Source organism: Bolinopsis microptera, chromosome 5 (genome assembly GCF_026151205.1).
Source record: "Bolinopsis microptera isolate Bmic1 chromosome 5, MBARI_Bmic_1.0, whole genome shotgun sequence".
NCBI classification, from domain to species: domain Eukaryota; kingdom Metazoa; phylum Ctenophora; class Tentaculata; order Lobata; family Bolinopsidae; genus Bolinopsis; species Bolinopsis microptera.
The window spans coordinates 4179599-4197572 of NC_087076.1; the positions used below are offsets into that span (position 1 = coordinate 4179599).

Here is a 17974-nt window from a genome sequence, read left to right on the forward strand (position 1 = left end):
TTTAAAGATGTAATCAAATCACGCATAATTAATTTAATTATCTAGAAACTTGTAATCTGAGGAATATTGTAATATTATAACCTTAATTAGCTGGTCAATATTGTAATATATAACACTTAAACCAGTTTTTAGGAATGGCCGAAGCCAGGCTTGCAGTAGCCTTTCAGGTCCAAGTAACAGATGAAGGTGAATTTAAAGTCCACTTGGACAGAAGAATACTTCATGACGTGTACAGATCCATTAAACGTGTAATCAAGAGGAAGATATTCAAGTCCCGAAATGCTGCCATACAGGTGAATAGTTGTTTTCAGTCTTCTGATTGGTAAGCGGCAGTCACGTGTCAACTTGAACCTCTTTTGAGCTACACCTGTAACCACATGATGTTTAGCAATTGAAGTAATATTGTGGTACTATCAACCTAATAATACATATATTATATAGATTATAGGTATATTATAACAGGTTCCCATTTCAGAGTGTATTTCCAGCAACCGGAATTTCGTGGAGTTTCTTCTTTGTGGTGTTTGGAGCGATGCAGATTTTAGGGGAGACATCCGACACTGAGAGTGTTATTCAGGAAAAGATACCGCAGTGAGTTCAATCTTCTGTTTCATACATGATTCTTAGACATTAGACATTAGACATTAGACAACCACGTGATCATAAAGATAGAAATTAATCTTATTTAAATTTGAATATTAGATAAATATCAAATTCGTGTAGTTTTGCTGCCAAGTTAATTAATATGTTAAATTTACCGCGGTTATTAGCATAGTAATAAGTAAAGTAAGTCACAGTTGCCACTAGCTATCCTATTCAGTAGCCAGAACTAATTCTGCACCTAAGAAATAACTCTCCATCTCAGTATAACAAGCGGAAATAACACTTGGCAATGTAATTACCTTACAAACAGCTACTGCATTATAATATGTCGTATGTTGCTCTTAATGAAATGTTAGAGTCTGAATAATAATATACAGCAGCTGTAGTAAACTTGTCAATACAATGAAACAAGGTCAAATGTTTAAAGAAAATGTAGGATATTGTGTCCTTAATTATTCTGAACAATAAACTAGAGTAGTATTGCTGTCTGATAGGTAGTGTGGACCGTGGGGGGCGGGGCATAGTATTGTTTCAAAATTGTAAACATCACAATATTGCTTCACTTTAATTGGTTGCTAATTCAAAATCTAAGATATCAATAACTTGACCGTTTTGACGGAAAAGTGCAATTTCAAATTTATTTCCACGTCCCCTGGTTCCCAAACAACTGGAACATGTCCGCCCTATATAGAAGTGGAAATGTAGTATCACGTGATGTGCACGTGATATACAGTGTGGTGGCCCTAACATGTTGGGCTCACTCACCCCTCGGGTACTAGGATAAACATCACCACTAACATATATTATGGTGATCGGAGCTAGTTCATCATGTTAAGGCCACAGGGGGGGGGGGGGGTCCGAGGTCGAAAAAACGTTTTTTGCCAGTTGGCAGACCACGTACTATCTGACGCTTGCACACCACCATTAGCCCCCCAGAGCGCCTAGTTTGTCGTAAAATTGAGGTTAACTATTGCCTTTTTAATCAGTTAACCTCACAAATAACCAGTTCTTAACATTTTGTTGCTCTCATCACAAGTTAAACTTATCAATGGGTATCAATTAGCCATCCAATGTGAACAGAACTATTATATGTCCTTTATTTGTTGGAAAATTGAGGTTAACATATTTTCTCAGAATCAGTCTTTTGACTCTCCTGAACAATTTATTTACCACCTCAAAATCCTATCTTCTCCTAGAGCTTTTATCCATTTCACCTCAAATTTGGAACTTATGTTCCTGACATAAATTTAAAAGTTTGTTATGTAACGATTGTTGTAATTTTGCTCCTAACTCTTTTTATGAGGTTAACCATTTTAAATTTTGTAAATTATGTAACCCGCACTCATGGTTAACCTCATATCTCAGCTTTGGAGCAAGATATCATAAATGGTTACATAACAAAAACTCAAAATACCTTGAAGAACATTGTTGCCAAGTTACAAGGTTCTAAGTCATAAACTGAAAAAGAAGATAGATTTTGAAAGTTTTCATTTACAATAGAATTACAGGTAAACCTCAAAATTCAACGCGCGATATCTTCAAATAGGAAACTTTGTTTTCGGTAAGGACAAAAGCATTTGAAAATTAAGATCGAGCTCTACAACATATCTCAAAATCTCAAAATTGACCTCGGACCCCCCCCCTGTGGCCTTAATGAGCGGCACTAAGTAACCAACTAAGTAACCAACCTTACCAACTTTAATCCAACTTATTAAACAAGTCCAGGGTTTAATTAATTATAGTTGTAATAATAAATATGACCGTCAATTCATTAAGCGTCTGATCTCATTACTTATTGTAAACGTCCATCTAGCTCGATGGTTTGTTATTTTATTATATTTATATATTATATCTTCAGATTTGGCAGGTTAGACCCAGTTACCAGAACAATCCTGGTAACTCTAGTCAGTACCACACTTCTCTGGCTGGTCTGGTCATTCTTCCTCCGCAACTTCCTCAAACTACTCCTCACTTACCAGGGTTGGATGTGGTCTCCTCATGGGTAAGTTTTAACCTGAAACTTTTAAATTTATTCTTAGTGGATTATTTTATTGAATCAGTCGCTAAATTATAATTCAGCTCATATTCAAATTAACAATTGATAGTATTCCAATAATACTGGTAATGATAATTTTATTTCAATAATCATTCTTATGATATTAAACGTTTCTTAACAAAAACTGCTGTTTTTTGATGATTTTGAAACCCTCAGTTAATAAAACTAAACAGCTGGATTACTTTTACAGCATGGTCCCCAAAGTTCAAATGTGTCAGAGTAGCATTATAAACGTTCACCTTAACTATCAATCAAAAAAACATCATTTTTTCACAATACGTAATGAAATTACAATACGTAATGAAATTACAATACGTAATGAAATTACAAAAATTACAAAAATATCTCTTTGTTCAAAGTTTGGGGACTATGGTATCCGTAGAACCATGAATGATGGTTCTATGGAACATGGAGAATGATATTCTCCATGTTCAGTTTTTATCCAATCATTTGGCAGTGCGACAGTGACGACGAAGCCCACCTTCCTTGATAAGCTAACCGAACCTTTGATATATCTCATGACGGGGAAGCGAACCCTGCCGTGGTAAATTACCAGAAAAATGGCTGTCAGTCAATTGGACGCCAATTAGCTTTTAATTATTTAATTAGACGCTAATTAGCTACACAGTTTGACCTCTGCGGGCAGAGAAGAGCCGACAAGATGACGAACAAACTTTATCACCCTACGCGCGTGGGGTGGACTCCTGGGGTGGACTTTTATTCAGCGCGTATTTTGTAGCCTGTTCAACTTGACGTTTTGATTCGTTACTATCTCAATGTCACAGATACACAGAATGTGAGGTGATCATCTTAAAGAGAAACGTCTCAGCTTTCACCTGGTGTAAAGTTTATCTTTGTACTCAAAATATAGCTCGCTCAGTGTGCAATAGAAGTTGACAATACAATAACCACGTCTGCGACCGGTCGTCAGATACCGGAGTGTTGCACAAAATTGGGTCCCTAAATTAAAATTCTATGACACAGTTACCATGCAGAAATGTCTGGAGTAATATTTGGTGAAAATTTGAAGGGTCTACTGTAAATATTGCAAAAGTTATTGAAAACAAACTAGCTTAATCAGAAGTTTTTGGGAAAATTTCAAATTTTGTACGTAGTGGGGTCTACAGGGGTGGACTCTTGCGGCGCGCATCTGACGGAGTGGCTTTTTCAACAGCCGTCAGTACGGCCAATATCAGAGCACAAATTATTGTGAGTAAGACCTTAATGATCAGCTATGAACCCCTCACTAGAGTAGTAACCGTATCTAAAAACAAGGAAATGTTATTCCGTCAAAGCTCAAATTTTTTACTCTTCTCAGTGCAGTTAGTGTTACTATGAATGTACTAGCTAAGTATCGTTGATCGTAGCTGCATTACACAGTAGAAAGTAACCAAGGAAGACTGCTGATTAACGAAGCAATTTCAACGTGAACAGTTCCAAAATACATAATCATGGCGACGATAGTTCAACTTGAACCTTTATAGTTTTTACAGTCTAAAATCACAATAAAATCACGTGAACTGCAAATCACAAAATCAAATCACTCAAATCTGATAGTCCCGTTACAGTACGCTTTCGTGACAACCTCAACGCTTAAAAATAAATATTATCCAGTCTTGTGACCACCGATGGCCCTAACTCTCCCTTGTCCGCGAGGAGCATCGTTGCGACCATGGGGTTTCAGTTCTTTGTTCTTCCCACTCGGCTTCGATAGATCGAATTGGCTGGAAGTCAATCTATCAGAAAGACCTTTGTCGATCTCAGGGCCGTGGTAAATTGTGGATGTCGGAGTATAAAGCTTCCTGAAAAGGTTGAGACATTCACTCGGTCTGTTTTAAATATCAAATAGTCCTTGTAGGCAGAGATTTAACTTATGTTGGGTTTGATAACTAGAGAAGGCGATTTGATATTCATTGATAGTATAAGCATATAAGCATAAGTGATAAGTTTATATACCCTTTTTATGGTACCTCGAGGCTCGATATCTGTATTCAGTAATCATCACTCAAAATCTACTTATTAAATTTATTAACTAAACAAGTTAATGTATTACCGTCCTAGAGAGGTTTCCTGAGAATTTGAAGTCTCTGTAGGTTGCTGGCATGTCTACTAAGCTCTTCGATTGAGGAGTTTTGGACCCCTCGGCGGTCCAAATGATTTATAATGCTGTGGGCATTTTCAACATCTATCGAGGTAAACGCCCTCGCAGCATAACCTGTAGAGAATGAACATGTCATCAATGTGAAGTTCAATGATAAAAATCAGAGTGGCCGATTTCAACGGGCAGAATTCTAATATCATGGCCATGGGGAATGGACTATTTTTTTTCGATTTTGCAAACCAAACTGGCAAACGATTGTTGATTTTCGTCACTAGTCTAAAATGAATGCAAACGTTCGGCCGAACATTTACATGATTAGAAACTTACCGGTTTCTTTCGTTATTATGTACAGACATGGCCGGGCTTGGGTTCCGCATACGATATCTTCTATCAGATTAAAGTTGAACCCACACTTTATACTGCTCTTGGGAGGAGGAAAGCAAACGGAGACCTTTTCCATGAGCATCTCGTGTAGTACCATCATCATGTCGATTCTGATATCAGCTGCAAAATTCGTCTATTACTAAATGCTAGCTTTTCGAACTTCGTATCTTGGAAATAACAACTTCTATGAAAGAACACACACACACACACACACACACACACACACACACACACACACACACACACACACACACACACACACACACACACACACACACACACACACACACACACACACACACACAGACAGATACACACACCCACAAACACATACAGACATAGACACACACACAGAGAGACACAGACATACAGGCATACAGGCATAAACACAGACACAGACGGACACACAGACAGACACACAGACAGACACAGTTACACACAGACAAGGACACACAGACACACACCCACAAACACATACAGACATAGACACACAGACACAGGCATAAACACAGACACACACAGACGGACACACAGACAGACACAGTACACACAGACACACACACATAAACACACATAGTTCACTTCAGTGCACTACATTACAATTACAGACACACGCAGTACAATCAGAGACACACACACGATACAAAGACAGACACAGACACAAACACACAGAGTACACTTCAGTACAATCACAGACGCAGGCACAAAGACATATACAAGAAGAGCAGATTGAAGTACCTTCATTTGCAGATGTTGACGCATTGATCTGTGGGATATGTTCTTCAGTCTGTAACTGATCATCTGCTAGAACTGTCTCATCTGGATCAACCGGAGGAGTATCTTCCGGCAGGAGTCTGAGTGGGTCTATCGGGACAGCCATGGATCGCTCTCCCTACCTTGTTGAATTAAAGACAAAGGTCAACGACGGATGTCGCATGTTAGTCCTGTAACTAAATGTAATCCAAAATAGTGAATAAATAATTTTTACATCTGAACGATTGTATGTCTGAATGGTGATTTTTAATCAATGAACAAAAGTTCAGGATTTTACCTTCTGTTAAGCTGTTAGCAATGACTCTAGCACCCTCTCCCTACAAAACGACCATATCTCGGTCTGAAGCTTTAAACCGTCTTGCCTCAGCAGCCATCTAGCACAGTCGACCTGTCCTGTAAATTGTGTGATCATCAAGTTACCAAATTTAATCCTTCAATATTCAAATAATTGATTATTAGACAAAACAGAGTTTAGAGCTCGACGTATGCTTCAGGGTTTCACACTGTGCTGTAATCAAACGCATGACTAAAACCTCTTGCTACTATTACCAATAAACCCATATTGTTAAGGCGGTCGAATGATTTACCTGAGTTGATCGCGTCCATGAAAGGGTTAAACTGCGTTCTGTCCAGCTTGTTAATGTCCGTTCCAGCAGCCAGCAGTGCCTCCGCCTCCGTCACTCTCCCTGCTTTGCATGGCCAGTGAAGCGTAGAGCTCCCCTCTAAGCTCTTTGACGATCCGACGAAGGATCCAGATTCCCTTCTTTTCTTTTGAGATTGCTTCAATTCTTCCTGGAGTATGCGGATTACCATTTATATACTTCCATACAGGGCGCGTGAACAATCAGCAATGAATTATCAATTAATCAATCTAGTTTTTGAGTAGAAAGTCCACAGATTGTGATACATTGGATTTGATATTGGAAAAGACATAGCTTACCAAATACCTTTTCATGGGCTTTTTGGAGGACAGGGATGACTTATTCCTGCGTGCCATTACACCATAATTATCTGCTGTAACAGCAAAAATTAGAATTATGTCGGACATAATTCTAAAAAATTGGAACATCGTAGTTAATCAGTGTGGTGCTAACAACAGAGAGCGGTTTGAACGGTAGGCAATTTCATAAATTCCATTAACGCGATATAAGGATGATTGGAACAGGCTAAAATCTACTATGTAGCATTGATAACTGGCTATATCGCTGCATTAAACGATAAAAGTATTGCTAACTATGGATATTCTAAGTGATCTAGGCAGAGGGGAACCGGCACAGCCAGATTGCGTTGTCTTCAGTGACTAAGTTTCACGATAGTAAAATTGACCTTATTTATTTTTAAAAAGGATGCACAGTTCAAGCAATAAATCGATCAGCTGCTCATATGATATTTGCATTTAAAGGAGGGCCCAGTGCAGTGACAAGTAAGTCTGTTAAGGCAACATTTAGTTCTGAGATTAGCTGAGTCTTGACAAAGATAAGTTGAGTTTCGAGAAAGTGCACACGGATAAAGTTATCAAGTGAAAATGATAAGACTAAGTTAGGGTCCAGTCAACAGAATGGCAGCTGTAACAGAAACAGTTCATTGGATAGGGGAGTAGGGGATTATGACGGAGTGAAGTTTATATAGCAGGGCAAACAAAAAACAACTGACAGCACTGAGCAAGTGAACTGGAAAATTGAGGAAGGGAAATAACTGTGGTTGTCAGCCCTTTCCGTAGCAATCAGGATTTCCCACGAGATCGATCAGGCAATCAGGATTTCCCACGAGACTGCTCCATCCGATGCGCGCACTTTTGTCACGTGACGGCCACGTGACGCTCAAATCGTTGTCACGTGGTACAGAAGGGAGGTTCCTAGAGCGTTGATCTCGACAAGAGGGAGTTTCTCACGGTTTATCTTCAATAACTATCGCTATTTTTATAGTAGAGAGTTGAAACTTTCACCAAATGTTTCCCTAGACATTTCTGCATGGTAACTGTGTCATAGAATTTTAATTTAGGGACCCAATTTTGTGCAACACTCCGGTATCTGACGACCGGTCGCAGACGTGGTTATTGTATTGTCAACTTCTATTGCACACTGAGTGAGCTATATTTTGAGTACAAAGATAAACTTTACACCAGGTGAAAGCTGAGACGTTTCTCTTTAAGATGATCACCTCACATTCTGTGTATCTGTGACATTGAGATAGTAACGAATCAAAACGTCAAGTTGAACAGGCTACAAAATACGCGCTGAATAAAAGTCCACCCCAGGAGTCCACCCCACGCGCGTAGGGTGTTTATACAATTAGACACACACAGAGACAGAGTACTCACAGTTTACTCACGGTGTATATAATATACATTATACATGTTGTATACATGTTGTATACATGCTGTATACATCGTGTATACATCGTGTATACAAACTAATGAGTGTATACTGGATACCATGTAACAGTATATTAACTACATGGTTACTACAAGTATCATGCAGTGTATGGATCAACACTTTATTTTTATTCCCTTAGAAAAGCACATGTTGCTGAATGCTCTATTAGACTGCATTAGTAGATTCTTAACTTGATTCTTGTGAATGATCCTACCTCGCACTTAATTATCAATAACACGAACATTCTTAATGATCAACTCATATTGACGTCAGTGTCAGTCTGTTTCTTTATATTGATTAGTAAACTTTGTAAAATAAAGTAAAGCAGAAGTGCAAACCGTGCTTTGTTTCCCGACATCACGTGATAAGATCATAGTTTAGTTAGATATAATCACCTGTTATGTGTTCTCACTACTAATACTACTACTACTATTCTCACTGATAAATGGAACACACTATCTTGACTAAATTATTCAAATGAGTCGCGTTCAAAACTTATGTAGTTGTCATAGAGTGAAATGTTATTTATTATTATTATTATAAAGTAAGTGAAATGTTATTTAAAGATTAACAGATGAAATCAAGCTAAAGGGACGTGACAGCACGACAGATTGCTTTTATCGCTATCAATGTTTTGTGTGCATGAATTTTATCATTATTAGCACCAATCAAGATTCACGTGTTGAAAATTATTTTATTTTGTGTGAAATATTTTCTTTTTTGCTTTAAAATTAAGTTCACAAGCTTTGGAATAAAAGCAACAGAGAATTCAGTGATTTCCGTTCTAATCAACAAATAACTTGGTTTCGTATGTCTTCATGATTGTCGAAACTATGATCGAAAGATTGAATAACTCGGAGTTTCATTTCCGTGAAGCCGATCCTATTATAGGATAGAAGTAGAAATTTAAACGTGTTTATAGCATTGTATGTACAGATAAACTGTATGTTTGCACAGGAGGTGACCGGGACATGATTTCAGGCCTGACCGGGACCGGGACCGGGATACAAAATGTGACTTGACCGGGACCGGGACCGGGACCGGGACTGAGATTATCAATTTACCGGGCCTGACCGGGACCGGGACCGGGATGAAAAATGTGAATTGACCGGGACCGGGACCGGGATGGCTCAAAATTTCCAATCCCGGTACCGGGATTCCCGGTACCGGAAATTCCCGTCGATCGCTGGTTAATTCATGATCATAATTTATTACTCAAACTTGTTTAGCAATTTTAAACATTGTTTTATTTAGCTCAGAGGATGTTTAAAGATGAAATTCACAATGAATGAAAGGAAAAACTTAAAATCACAGTGAATGAAATTATGTAAAAGATCCCGGTCAAAATCCCGGCAAATTTGAGTGATTGACCGGGACCGGGACCAAGAACCCTGAATTAAGGGGGCAGGGGGGGTCTTTATGAAATTTCTCTCGAAATTGATTTTATAGCTGTTTCTAATAGAGGGGAGTGATATCTATCTGCTACTTTTGGTCCCATGGAAAAATATTGTTCCTAGCCGAAATTATTGCCGGTCAAAGGTCAGCGCTCATGTGTAATCGTATTGCGCGAGCGATTTTCAATCACGCGCCCTGAAAATCGAGTCTAAAAATCTATCTCCTCCTACATTTTTTGAGCAATCACCTTGAAACTTTCAGGATATGTTCTAAGGACCATTTAGAAACTTTTACTCTTTTTAGAATTTTGAGATAGGCCTTTAAAAAATTTTTACTTTATTTTGAAAATCTTCGACCTGGAAAAATCGTCAAAAAAAGAGGTCCAAGATTTTCAAAATAAAATAAAAAATTTTTAAAGGCCTATCTCAAAATTCTAAAAAGAGTAAAAGTTTCTAAATGGTCCTTAGAACATATCCTGAAAGTTTCAAGGTGATTGCTCAAAAAATGTAGGAGGAGATAGATTTTTAGACTCGATTTTCAGGGCGCGCGATTGAAAATCGCTCGCGCAATACAATTACACATGAGCGCTGACCTTTGACCGGCAATAATTTCGGCTAGGAACAATATTTTTCCATGGGACCAAAAGTAGCAGATAGATATCACTCCCCTCTATTAGAAACAACTATAAAATCAATTTCGAGAGAAATTTCATAAAGACCCCCCCCTGCCCCCTTAACCGGGACCGGGACCGGGATGAAAAATGTGACTTGACCGGGACTGGGACCGGGACCGGGATAGCTCAAAATTGCCAATCACGGTACCGGGATTCCCGGAACCGGGAATCCCGGTCACCTCCTGTGTTTGCAAATATCATCTTACAATACATATTAATTACAGTCTTTAACCACTAAACTGTTATTGGTAATGAACTGGTATAAAAGTATACCAGTTAAATGTATCTGTGCAATAGGTCGGACTATTTGTTGAGCTTATTTTTCGCTTTCACATTAAAATTTAAAATGGTAGGTGTATTGTGCAGCAAGTAAAATCCCCCATTAATTATTATACGTTCAATATCCATAGCGCTGTTGACAGAAAACTTATAATCGCACACTTGACTCACTATCTCACAGAATACACACGACAAAACAGCTTTATTGCTGAATATTTCATTTATATAATACTTTACTTTTGTTCACAAGTTTTGTTTTTTAAATCAATTGTTTTAAAACAAAATTTCAACAAAAAATCTTTTTATAAAAAAATGTTTTATTCAAAAATTTAATCTTTCGACGAAAGTATGTATATTTGAATCCACCAATGCAAATGCAAGCTGTACTTGTGGACTAAGAATAAAGCAACAACAATGAAACCTCGCAGGAAATTGTCGATAGGAGTAAAAGCCTGGATGATGACTTGTAAGATTATAATGGGAAAGCGTCCTAAACTGATGTCATTACAGAACTGCATGCCAAGTCTACCCGTACCTTCTGTAGCGGATACCATGAAACGGGTGAGTGATTCTTTATTTTAATTTGGTTAATTAATTGTTAAATACATAGATGTGGGGAGGGGAGGCATATTTGTTTACGAAAGGTAATTACGTGTTCGGCAGGGTTTAGAGATGATGCCCTTTTGGTAACGTTACACGTGTGTTATGGAACGCTGTTTTCACAAGTAGAAGCAATACCAAAACCATGTCCTGTGATGCCAGTTTAAATTTACCTACGTTCCCGTTCTTTCACATGTCGTGCTACTTCTACATTTTCAACCATGAATAGTAACAAATTGCTTCTACATATTTATTGTATATTGCTTCTACTTGTGAAAAACACACGTGTAACGTTACCAAAATAGGCATCTGAACCCTGGCCTGGCGAGCACGCAATTAAAGTAAACAATTATACCTCACCGGAATCCACATCTATTAATTGGGTTTAATCGGGAATGTGTTTTTAAATGATTAAGAACAATACACAGCCTACCTATTCCTAACTTCAATAAGAAAGGACTCAGTTGTTATTTATTGATAACAGTACCAATAAGCATCACGAGCTTTTGTATTTAAGCTGGGTAAAACTTGACGCTGAGTATGTGACCGCACCCGGTCAAATACCAATCGTCAGTTGTTCACATAATATAAGTGTGTGATATAGTTAATGTGGCCAGGTGCCACATACCAGTGCTGTAAGTGTATTTCTGGAATAATCTCTGGATATATCACTGTAACGTGAGTGTGATCTCCAAAATAAGATTAGGAAGTATCATTTTCTGATTTCTGGAGTACTCGGACAGACCAGCGTGTAGCTAGCTCTGAAATTGAATGGTAGTCACAGGATGGCACAGGGTGTCTGACGTTGTTGGAGTGTTGCCCATTAAATTAGTAAATTAGCTGTCAGCCGTTGCCAAGTTGACGATATGTCCGTTTTATTACGCGTTACTATCAGCGTACATCTTCTGTCTGGTAAATCAGTGTAACCATTAGGAACAATATAGAACACTGTAGAAGGAGGCGGTGGTAATAAACACGCTATAAAGCTGCATGAGATGCCAGCTAACAGTTTGCTAACAGCGTGACCGTGCTTTTAATTGCATGCACCGCTTTAAAAGGGATAATATTGGGCTGCTCTTCTTTTAAATATTATAGCTCGTGACTCTAAAGAATGTATAAGAATGTTTCAACAACTGTAGTTTACATTTTATGCTGTAGTTATTTAGGCGGAATGCACTGTACCGAATAGTCGATGTGGAATTCAAAACATCACATATCTCCAAACATTTGCTTCCATTGGCATTATTCTCCAAATCGACCACTTATTTTTGTTTTGAAGTGAGTTCATAAGTAGGAGGATGTATACGGAAACAATTATTAATTTACTACTAATGTCCCACTTCACAACCGTCATCTGTTGTCCAAATATATTATTGTTAAATTGGGCACTAAAATTCTTATTCCTTGGCCAATTTTTTATTTTTTCATGCTGATTTGAAAAGCATAAAAGCATTTGACCTAGTCAAAAAAGTTTCAGTTGTATATATTTTACGGTTTTTGCGGAAGGTCGTGTTAAAGTTGATGCCGTGGTGTCAGTAAAATGGCACGGATAAACATATATCGTCTCGCTTTATATATAGTAAGATAAATATTATAATTGCAGTATCTGTTGACTGTTCGACCGTTTGTGAACGACGAGGAATACACAAGACTCCAAAACTTAGCTGAAGAGTTTAAGAATGGTCTTGGTAAACGATTGCAGAGATACCTGTGGGTCAAGAGCTGGTGGTCCTCCAATTATGTAAGTTCATTTCTCAGATTTGAGAAAATACCCAACACTAAAATTGCTTGAATACCTTCATTTTCTTAAGACATTAACACTACACTAATGGTTTAGATTAGCAAATCATGTTTATTGTTTAGGTTTATGAGCTAACTATGCAACTACAAATTTATGCAGACACATTTTGTCTGTATTGTAAGTAACGTGTTGTTCTCGTGTATAATGACATAATTAATTAATAAGATAATTACTGATTTAATGTACTATTTTATAAAGGAAAAACATTTGTCAACAGTAAAGTTACTGTTGGGAGCACATTTTCATTTCAATTCGTGTACGATGTAATGATTTCTGTTTACACTTAGAAAGTTGGTCGTACAATCTTCAAACAAATCAGTGTCAAAAATATAAATATCGTTTTGACAGTGGTATCATATTGACGCCAGATAGTTTCATACCGTTATAATTGCACCGGTAATTACAGCAAACATTACAGAGAACAAATGAAGTTATCCTGCAGGTGAGTGACTGGTGGGAACAGTATGTTTATCTACGTGGCAGATCTCCGCTTATGATAAACAGCAACTACTACTGTTTGGTAAGTACTATGAAACGAAAGTAGCAGTTCTAACGTAAATATTGATAACTTACAGGAACACGCGGCGTTATTTTTGTAGACAGATTTATTTCTTGCGCGCGGAATAGTTGCCATGACGTCATGACGTACCTGATAATGCGACGCGCGCGCTCTGCCTGGTCTATATTTAGTCGCTCCTTCACGTGACATTCCTGCATTAATTGGGCGTTGGCCTCAAACCTAACCTGATGAAGATGTAATGTAAATATTCTCGATTATGTTCGATATTTGAAACCAGGACGTCCGTGCTCTGAAATGTACATTTTTCTACCAATCAAGATAGATTTCTTACAAAATTAAATTTTACATCGCACATAATCGTGCTCACTGAGCAATGTTCAGTATCCATTAAATAATATGAAATATACGTTTAACCCCTTAAACGTATATTTCATATTATTTAATGGATACTGAACATTAAGGGGTTATTGAGAAAGGTTGTGTTATGGAACAAGACTGGTCTCATTTCTTATCACAATTTATCAGTAGGCCATTTAGAACATTTGGCATGAAGTATGAACGTTTCAACGTTAGCTACCTTATCATGTGGTCGCTCTAAGCAGTAAGCTATTACTAAATGATCGAAACAGCCATTAGTCATGTTTTATGTAGAATTGTTTTGTGTCAATATGCAAAAAATAGCTCATTTAGCCTAAGTGAGACCAAAGACTCAAAAATGAAAAACCAAAATATACAAACGTAATATACAAACGTACAAACCTTCCCAGTCACGAGAATTATTTTTATTGAACATTTACTGATAATTATTACGCTACAGTTTGTGGTATCAATCTTTTCTTTTATCAATATACCCTTTGCTTCTTTTGTGATATCAATCTCTTGTTTTTATCAATTTACACTTTGCTTCTTTTGTGATATTAATCTCTTGTTTTTATCAATTTACCCTTTGCTTCTTTTGTGATATCAATCTCTTGTCGTCAGGATGTCCAACCCTACTCGGCACTACACCTCTACGTGTTTAATGTTTCACAATATTTGAAAGAGAATAAAACGCCTTTTCTTATAATTAAATTGTAGTATATCAATCTCTTGTTTTTATCAATTTACACTTTGCTTCTTTTGTGATATTAATCTCTTGTTTTTATCAATTTACCCTTTGCTTCTTTTGTGATATCAATCTCTTGTCGTCAGGATGTCCAACCCTACTCGGCACTACACCTCTACGTGTTTAATGTTTCACAATATTTGAAAGAGAATAAAACGCCTTTTCTTATAATTAAATTGTAGTTAAATTATAATCAACTAATTAAATTGTCAAGGCAAATTTATTGTTTTTTTTTCAAAACAAAGGGACAAATTTGAAAGGTGTCAAAGTTCATGGTGCCAGAAGGGTTGCAGAATTTATCCAACTTAACCACAACAAAGTCTCTTTTAGAAATGAAATAAAGCTTTATATTAAACGGTCTGAGTACAAACAGCATTATATTTTATTTGGACGAGTTAGACTATATTGACTGACTCTTATATAAACCCTTCCATATTATCAGCTCCACAGTTCTCGTTACCACAATTATTTGTATCATGATGATGTTCACTGCTTTTATTTTGTTGCTGAAAGCGAATATAGTTTCGGGTTCGTTCCGGGGGAAGAATCATGTTAATGATATTCCTGCAATGTTTCGCTCAACCTACGACAAATACCACGGACAATACGGAATCCAGGTATTTACAGAGAAAAAAAACGCTATTTTTAAAATTTGACATACTCAAGCTGTGCTCCTTTTCCCTTTTTTGTTAATGCAGCAATGTTTTGAGAATAAATCCAATCCTCACAAAATTACTTCAGGCATTGACAAAGAGAGCGTGCAAGGGTGAAATGAGAGAAAGAATGGCTAACTTCAGAAAACAAGTTGAGATTGTGAACGACGTGAACGATGACAAGTCACTGCCATATACCGCGGGTCTGAACTTCATGTCAGTCATGACAAATGAGGAGATTGCGAACATGCTCACTTTGAACAGAGTCAACATTTCTAGATGGGAGGCCGAACCAGATACAGAAAAAAGAAGAGTACGCAGAGAAAAAGAGGGAATATTCAAACAGCCGTCAAGTGTGAACTGGGTTACAAGAGGTGCATTGCCCCCCATCAAGAACCAGGAACAATGCGGAAGCTGCTGGGTATTCTCTGCAACCACGGCTCTAGAAGGAAACTACTTCATAGAAACTGGGGATCAGGTTTCTTTCAGCGACCAGGAGAGTTTGGACTGTGCACAAGAATTAATAGATGGTGGTGATGGATGTCAAGGTGGCCATATGGTGTGGCCGTACGATTATGTAAAAGCTGTCGATCGGTTAGCACTAGAAAAGGATTTCAATTATGTCGCCAAGGATAGACCCTGTAACATGAAAGGTGTTCCAAATGGATTGAAAAAAGCACGTGTAACAGGTTGGAGACAGCTGCCTCAGTCTGATAGCAGCTTGTTAGAAGCCGCAGCCGATCACGTGATTTCAGTTGGCATTCAAACGACGAACACGCCATTTTCCCTGTACAGATCTGGGATATATGTTTGTCTACCAGATAAGGGTTGCAACTGCCAATTATGGGGAGACCATGCTGTGGATCTGGTTGGGTACGGGAAGGGGTACTGGAACGTGAGGAACTCTTGGGGGGCTCGTTGGGGCGACAAGGGCTACATTAAGATGTCCCGAGATCAGGACAACATTTGCTTGATAAATACTGTTGCCACTATCCCGACTTTTCAATGCAGGAAAGATCAGCAGTGCGATAAGTGGGATGGCGATGACGAAGATGAGGAGGAAGATGAAGAAGAAGAAGACGATTATGATGTAGGAGATGAAGTTAAATGCGGGTCCATAAAACATTTTGGAGGCAGATGCGTAGACTTAGATGACTCAGAGAGCAAGGGAGCAATACTGACAGATATTGGATGTGACCGTCAGTTCTGCCTCACAGACAAGGGTTACGTACAAGATAAAGTCACGGACTTGTGCCTTACAACCTCGAATCCCAACCGGAGTAACAATTTGATAACCTTCGGAGCTTGTAACAGTGCACTAAAATGGTCTGAAACTAGTGATGGTTTCCAGATCCAGGGTGGTTCAAGGTGTTGGCACCCTAAAGGAGGTCGTCCAAACCCTCACAATGAATGCAAAATCGTTATCTATTCTGGATGTACTGGAGATCGCTTAAGTTTTAAGATAACTGAAAACCTTTGTTGGGAGGAAATAAGTGGCAAGAAACTCGGCAAAAAACTCAAAGGTGATGATAAAACGCAACTCATCGAGAAGGAATTTGATGATGCCAAGGATCTATGCTTAGAGACGCCAGGATGTAAAGGACTCTACTACAACAAGAATAAGGGCTACCAGCTGTGTGGATCTAACAAGCCCAAAGATGGTAAAAATAAAGAAAAGATCTTTGTCATAAGGGACTGCTCAAAAGCTTGTGAAGCAGGAGAACAGAGGTGTGATGATGGAGAGTGCAGAGAGAGGTGTGATGACGATGACGATGACTGTCCTCCTGGGACCACTCGGTGTCCTGATGGAGTTTGTAAACATATCCACATGTGCGAACACTAGACAGCTACATAATTACACAATACACAAGGGCTGCCGCCTTGAAGATATCACCGTAGATAAAGTAGAAAAAAGACGAAATATCACTCAACAAACCAAACCGGGTTGAGTGAATAAGGGATGGGATTCTTAAAACTGTGCAGGGATTATTTAGTTGCAAAAAATTGTGATTATTTATCAATAATTAAGTATTACTGAATTCTTGGATATCATTTTTTTTACTATGCCATTAATATTACCAGAGTATATTATAATAAAAGTAGAACCAAGCAAAGTGGCTATCAATTTAACACATTTCACTTTGAGTAGTTTTAAAGGCCATGAGAGCTGAAGGTGGTAACATAACAATGGTATTGGTGGTACAGACTACAGAGGTCGTTGCAAATGTTTAGTAAACCTATACAATATACATCTGCCAGGATATAGTCCTATAAACCACTGTGAAATATAGTTCTGACAAGCTCCTGCTCCGGGGAATTACTTTTGTCAAGTGATTCGTCACGTGTTCTCACTGTAATTGAATTACAGTATGGTTAGTCTGTTCCCGGTGGCACTTCTTTGAGGATGATCAGTTACGATAGTAGGGCGATGGCGTTGCTGTAGTGTGACAACGTGTTCGATACTATTTTTTAGGTTCGCGATTGATTTCTTGTACTTTAAATTTAACACCGTTTAGAAATTTACAACCCGGTTCACATCAATCTGAATTTCTTCACAATTTACAAGTAAAACAATTTTTATATTTGCATATTAAACTAGAATTTAAAATATGAAGAACATAATTCGTGAGAATCATTCATATCCTCATTGGGCCT

The 17974-nt window shown here is 38.0% G+C and overlaps 3 protein-coding genes and 2 long non-coding RNA genes across 10 annotated transcripts in view; 3 read left to right on the forward strand and 2 right to left on the reverse strand.

Annotated features, from left to right (window-relative positions):
- The window catches only part of LOC134816165 (sodium-dependent phosphate transport protein 2B-like), a 131845-nt gene that overhangs the window by 19032 nt on the left and 94839 nt on the right, over positions 1–17974 (forward strand). The window lies entirely within an intron of this gene.
- Positions 1–17974, forward strand: part of LOC134816162 (carnitine O-palmitoyltransferase 1, liver isoform-like) — a 40014-nt gene that overhangs the window by 9595 nt on the left and 12445 nt on the right. For 2 of the 4 annotated variants that reach the window (XM_063824931.1, XM_063824932.1), the window contains exons 2-8: positions 126–293; positions 476–591; positions 2462–2605; positions 3117–3203; positions 11069–11201; positions 12844–12981; positions 13484–13561. In XM_063824931.1, coding sequence (XP_063681001.1) covers positions 135–293; positions 476–591; positions 2462–2605; positions 3117–3203; positions 11069–11201; positions 12844–12981; positions 13484–13561 — 855 coding nt within the window. In that variant the 5' untranslated portion in view covers positions 126–134. The remainder of the gene's footprint in view (positions 1–125; positions 294–475; positions 592–2461; positions 2606–3116; positions 3204–11068; positions 11202–12843; positions 12982–13483; positions 13562–17974) is intronic. The other 2 variants (XM_063824933.1, XM_063824934.1) reach the window with 1 other exon arrangement.
- On the reverse strand, positions 4067–5174 carry LOC134816169 (uncharacterized). The gene is made up of 3 exons (XR_010160363.1): positions 5088–5174; positions 4713–4874; positions 4067–4461 (listed from the first exon to the last, which is right to left on the reverse strand). It is a non-coding gene; the product is annotated as an uncharacterized LOC134816169 (long non-coding RNA).
- Positions 5189–6919, reverse strand: LOC134816168 (uncharacterized). Of its 2 annotated transcripts, XR_010160362.1 has the most exons (5): positions 6866–6919; positions 6506–6710; positions 6196–6311; positions 5883–6040; positions 5189–5264 (listed from the first exon to the last, which is right to left on the reverse strand). It is a non-coding gene; the product is annotated as an uncharacterized LOC134816168 (long non-coding RNA). The 2 variants fall into 2 exon arrangements; XR_010160361.1 differs by having other exon boundaries at positions 6506–6915.
- LOC134816164 (cysteine proteinase 2-like) lies at positions 14846–17893 on the forward strand. Of its 2 annotated transcripts, XR_010160360.1 has the most exons (3): positions 14846–15283; positions 15408–17325; positions 17430–17893. XR_010160360.1 is itself a non-coding variant. In XM_063824935.1 (2 exons), exons 1-2 carry the CDS (start codon positions 15143–15145, stop codon positions 17160–17162), a joined length of 1896 nt encoding a protein of 631 aa, XP_063681005.1. In that variant the 5' UTR covers positions 14846–15142; the 3' UTR covers positions 17163–17343. The 2 variants fall into 2 exon arrangements, 1 of the variants encoding a protein (XP_063681005.1); XM_063824935.1 differs by lacking the exon at positions 17430–17893 and having other exon boundaries at positions 15408–17343.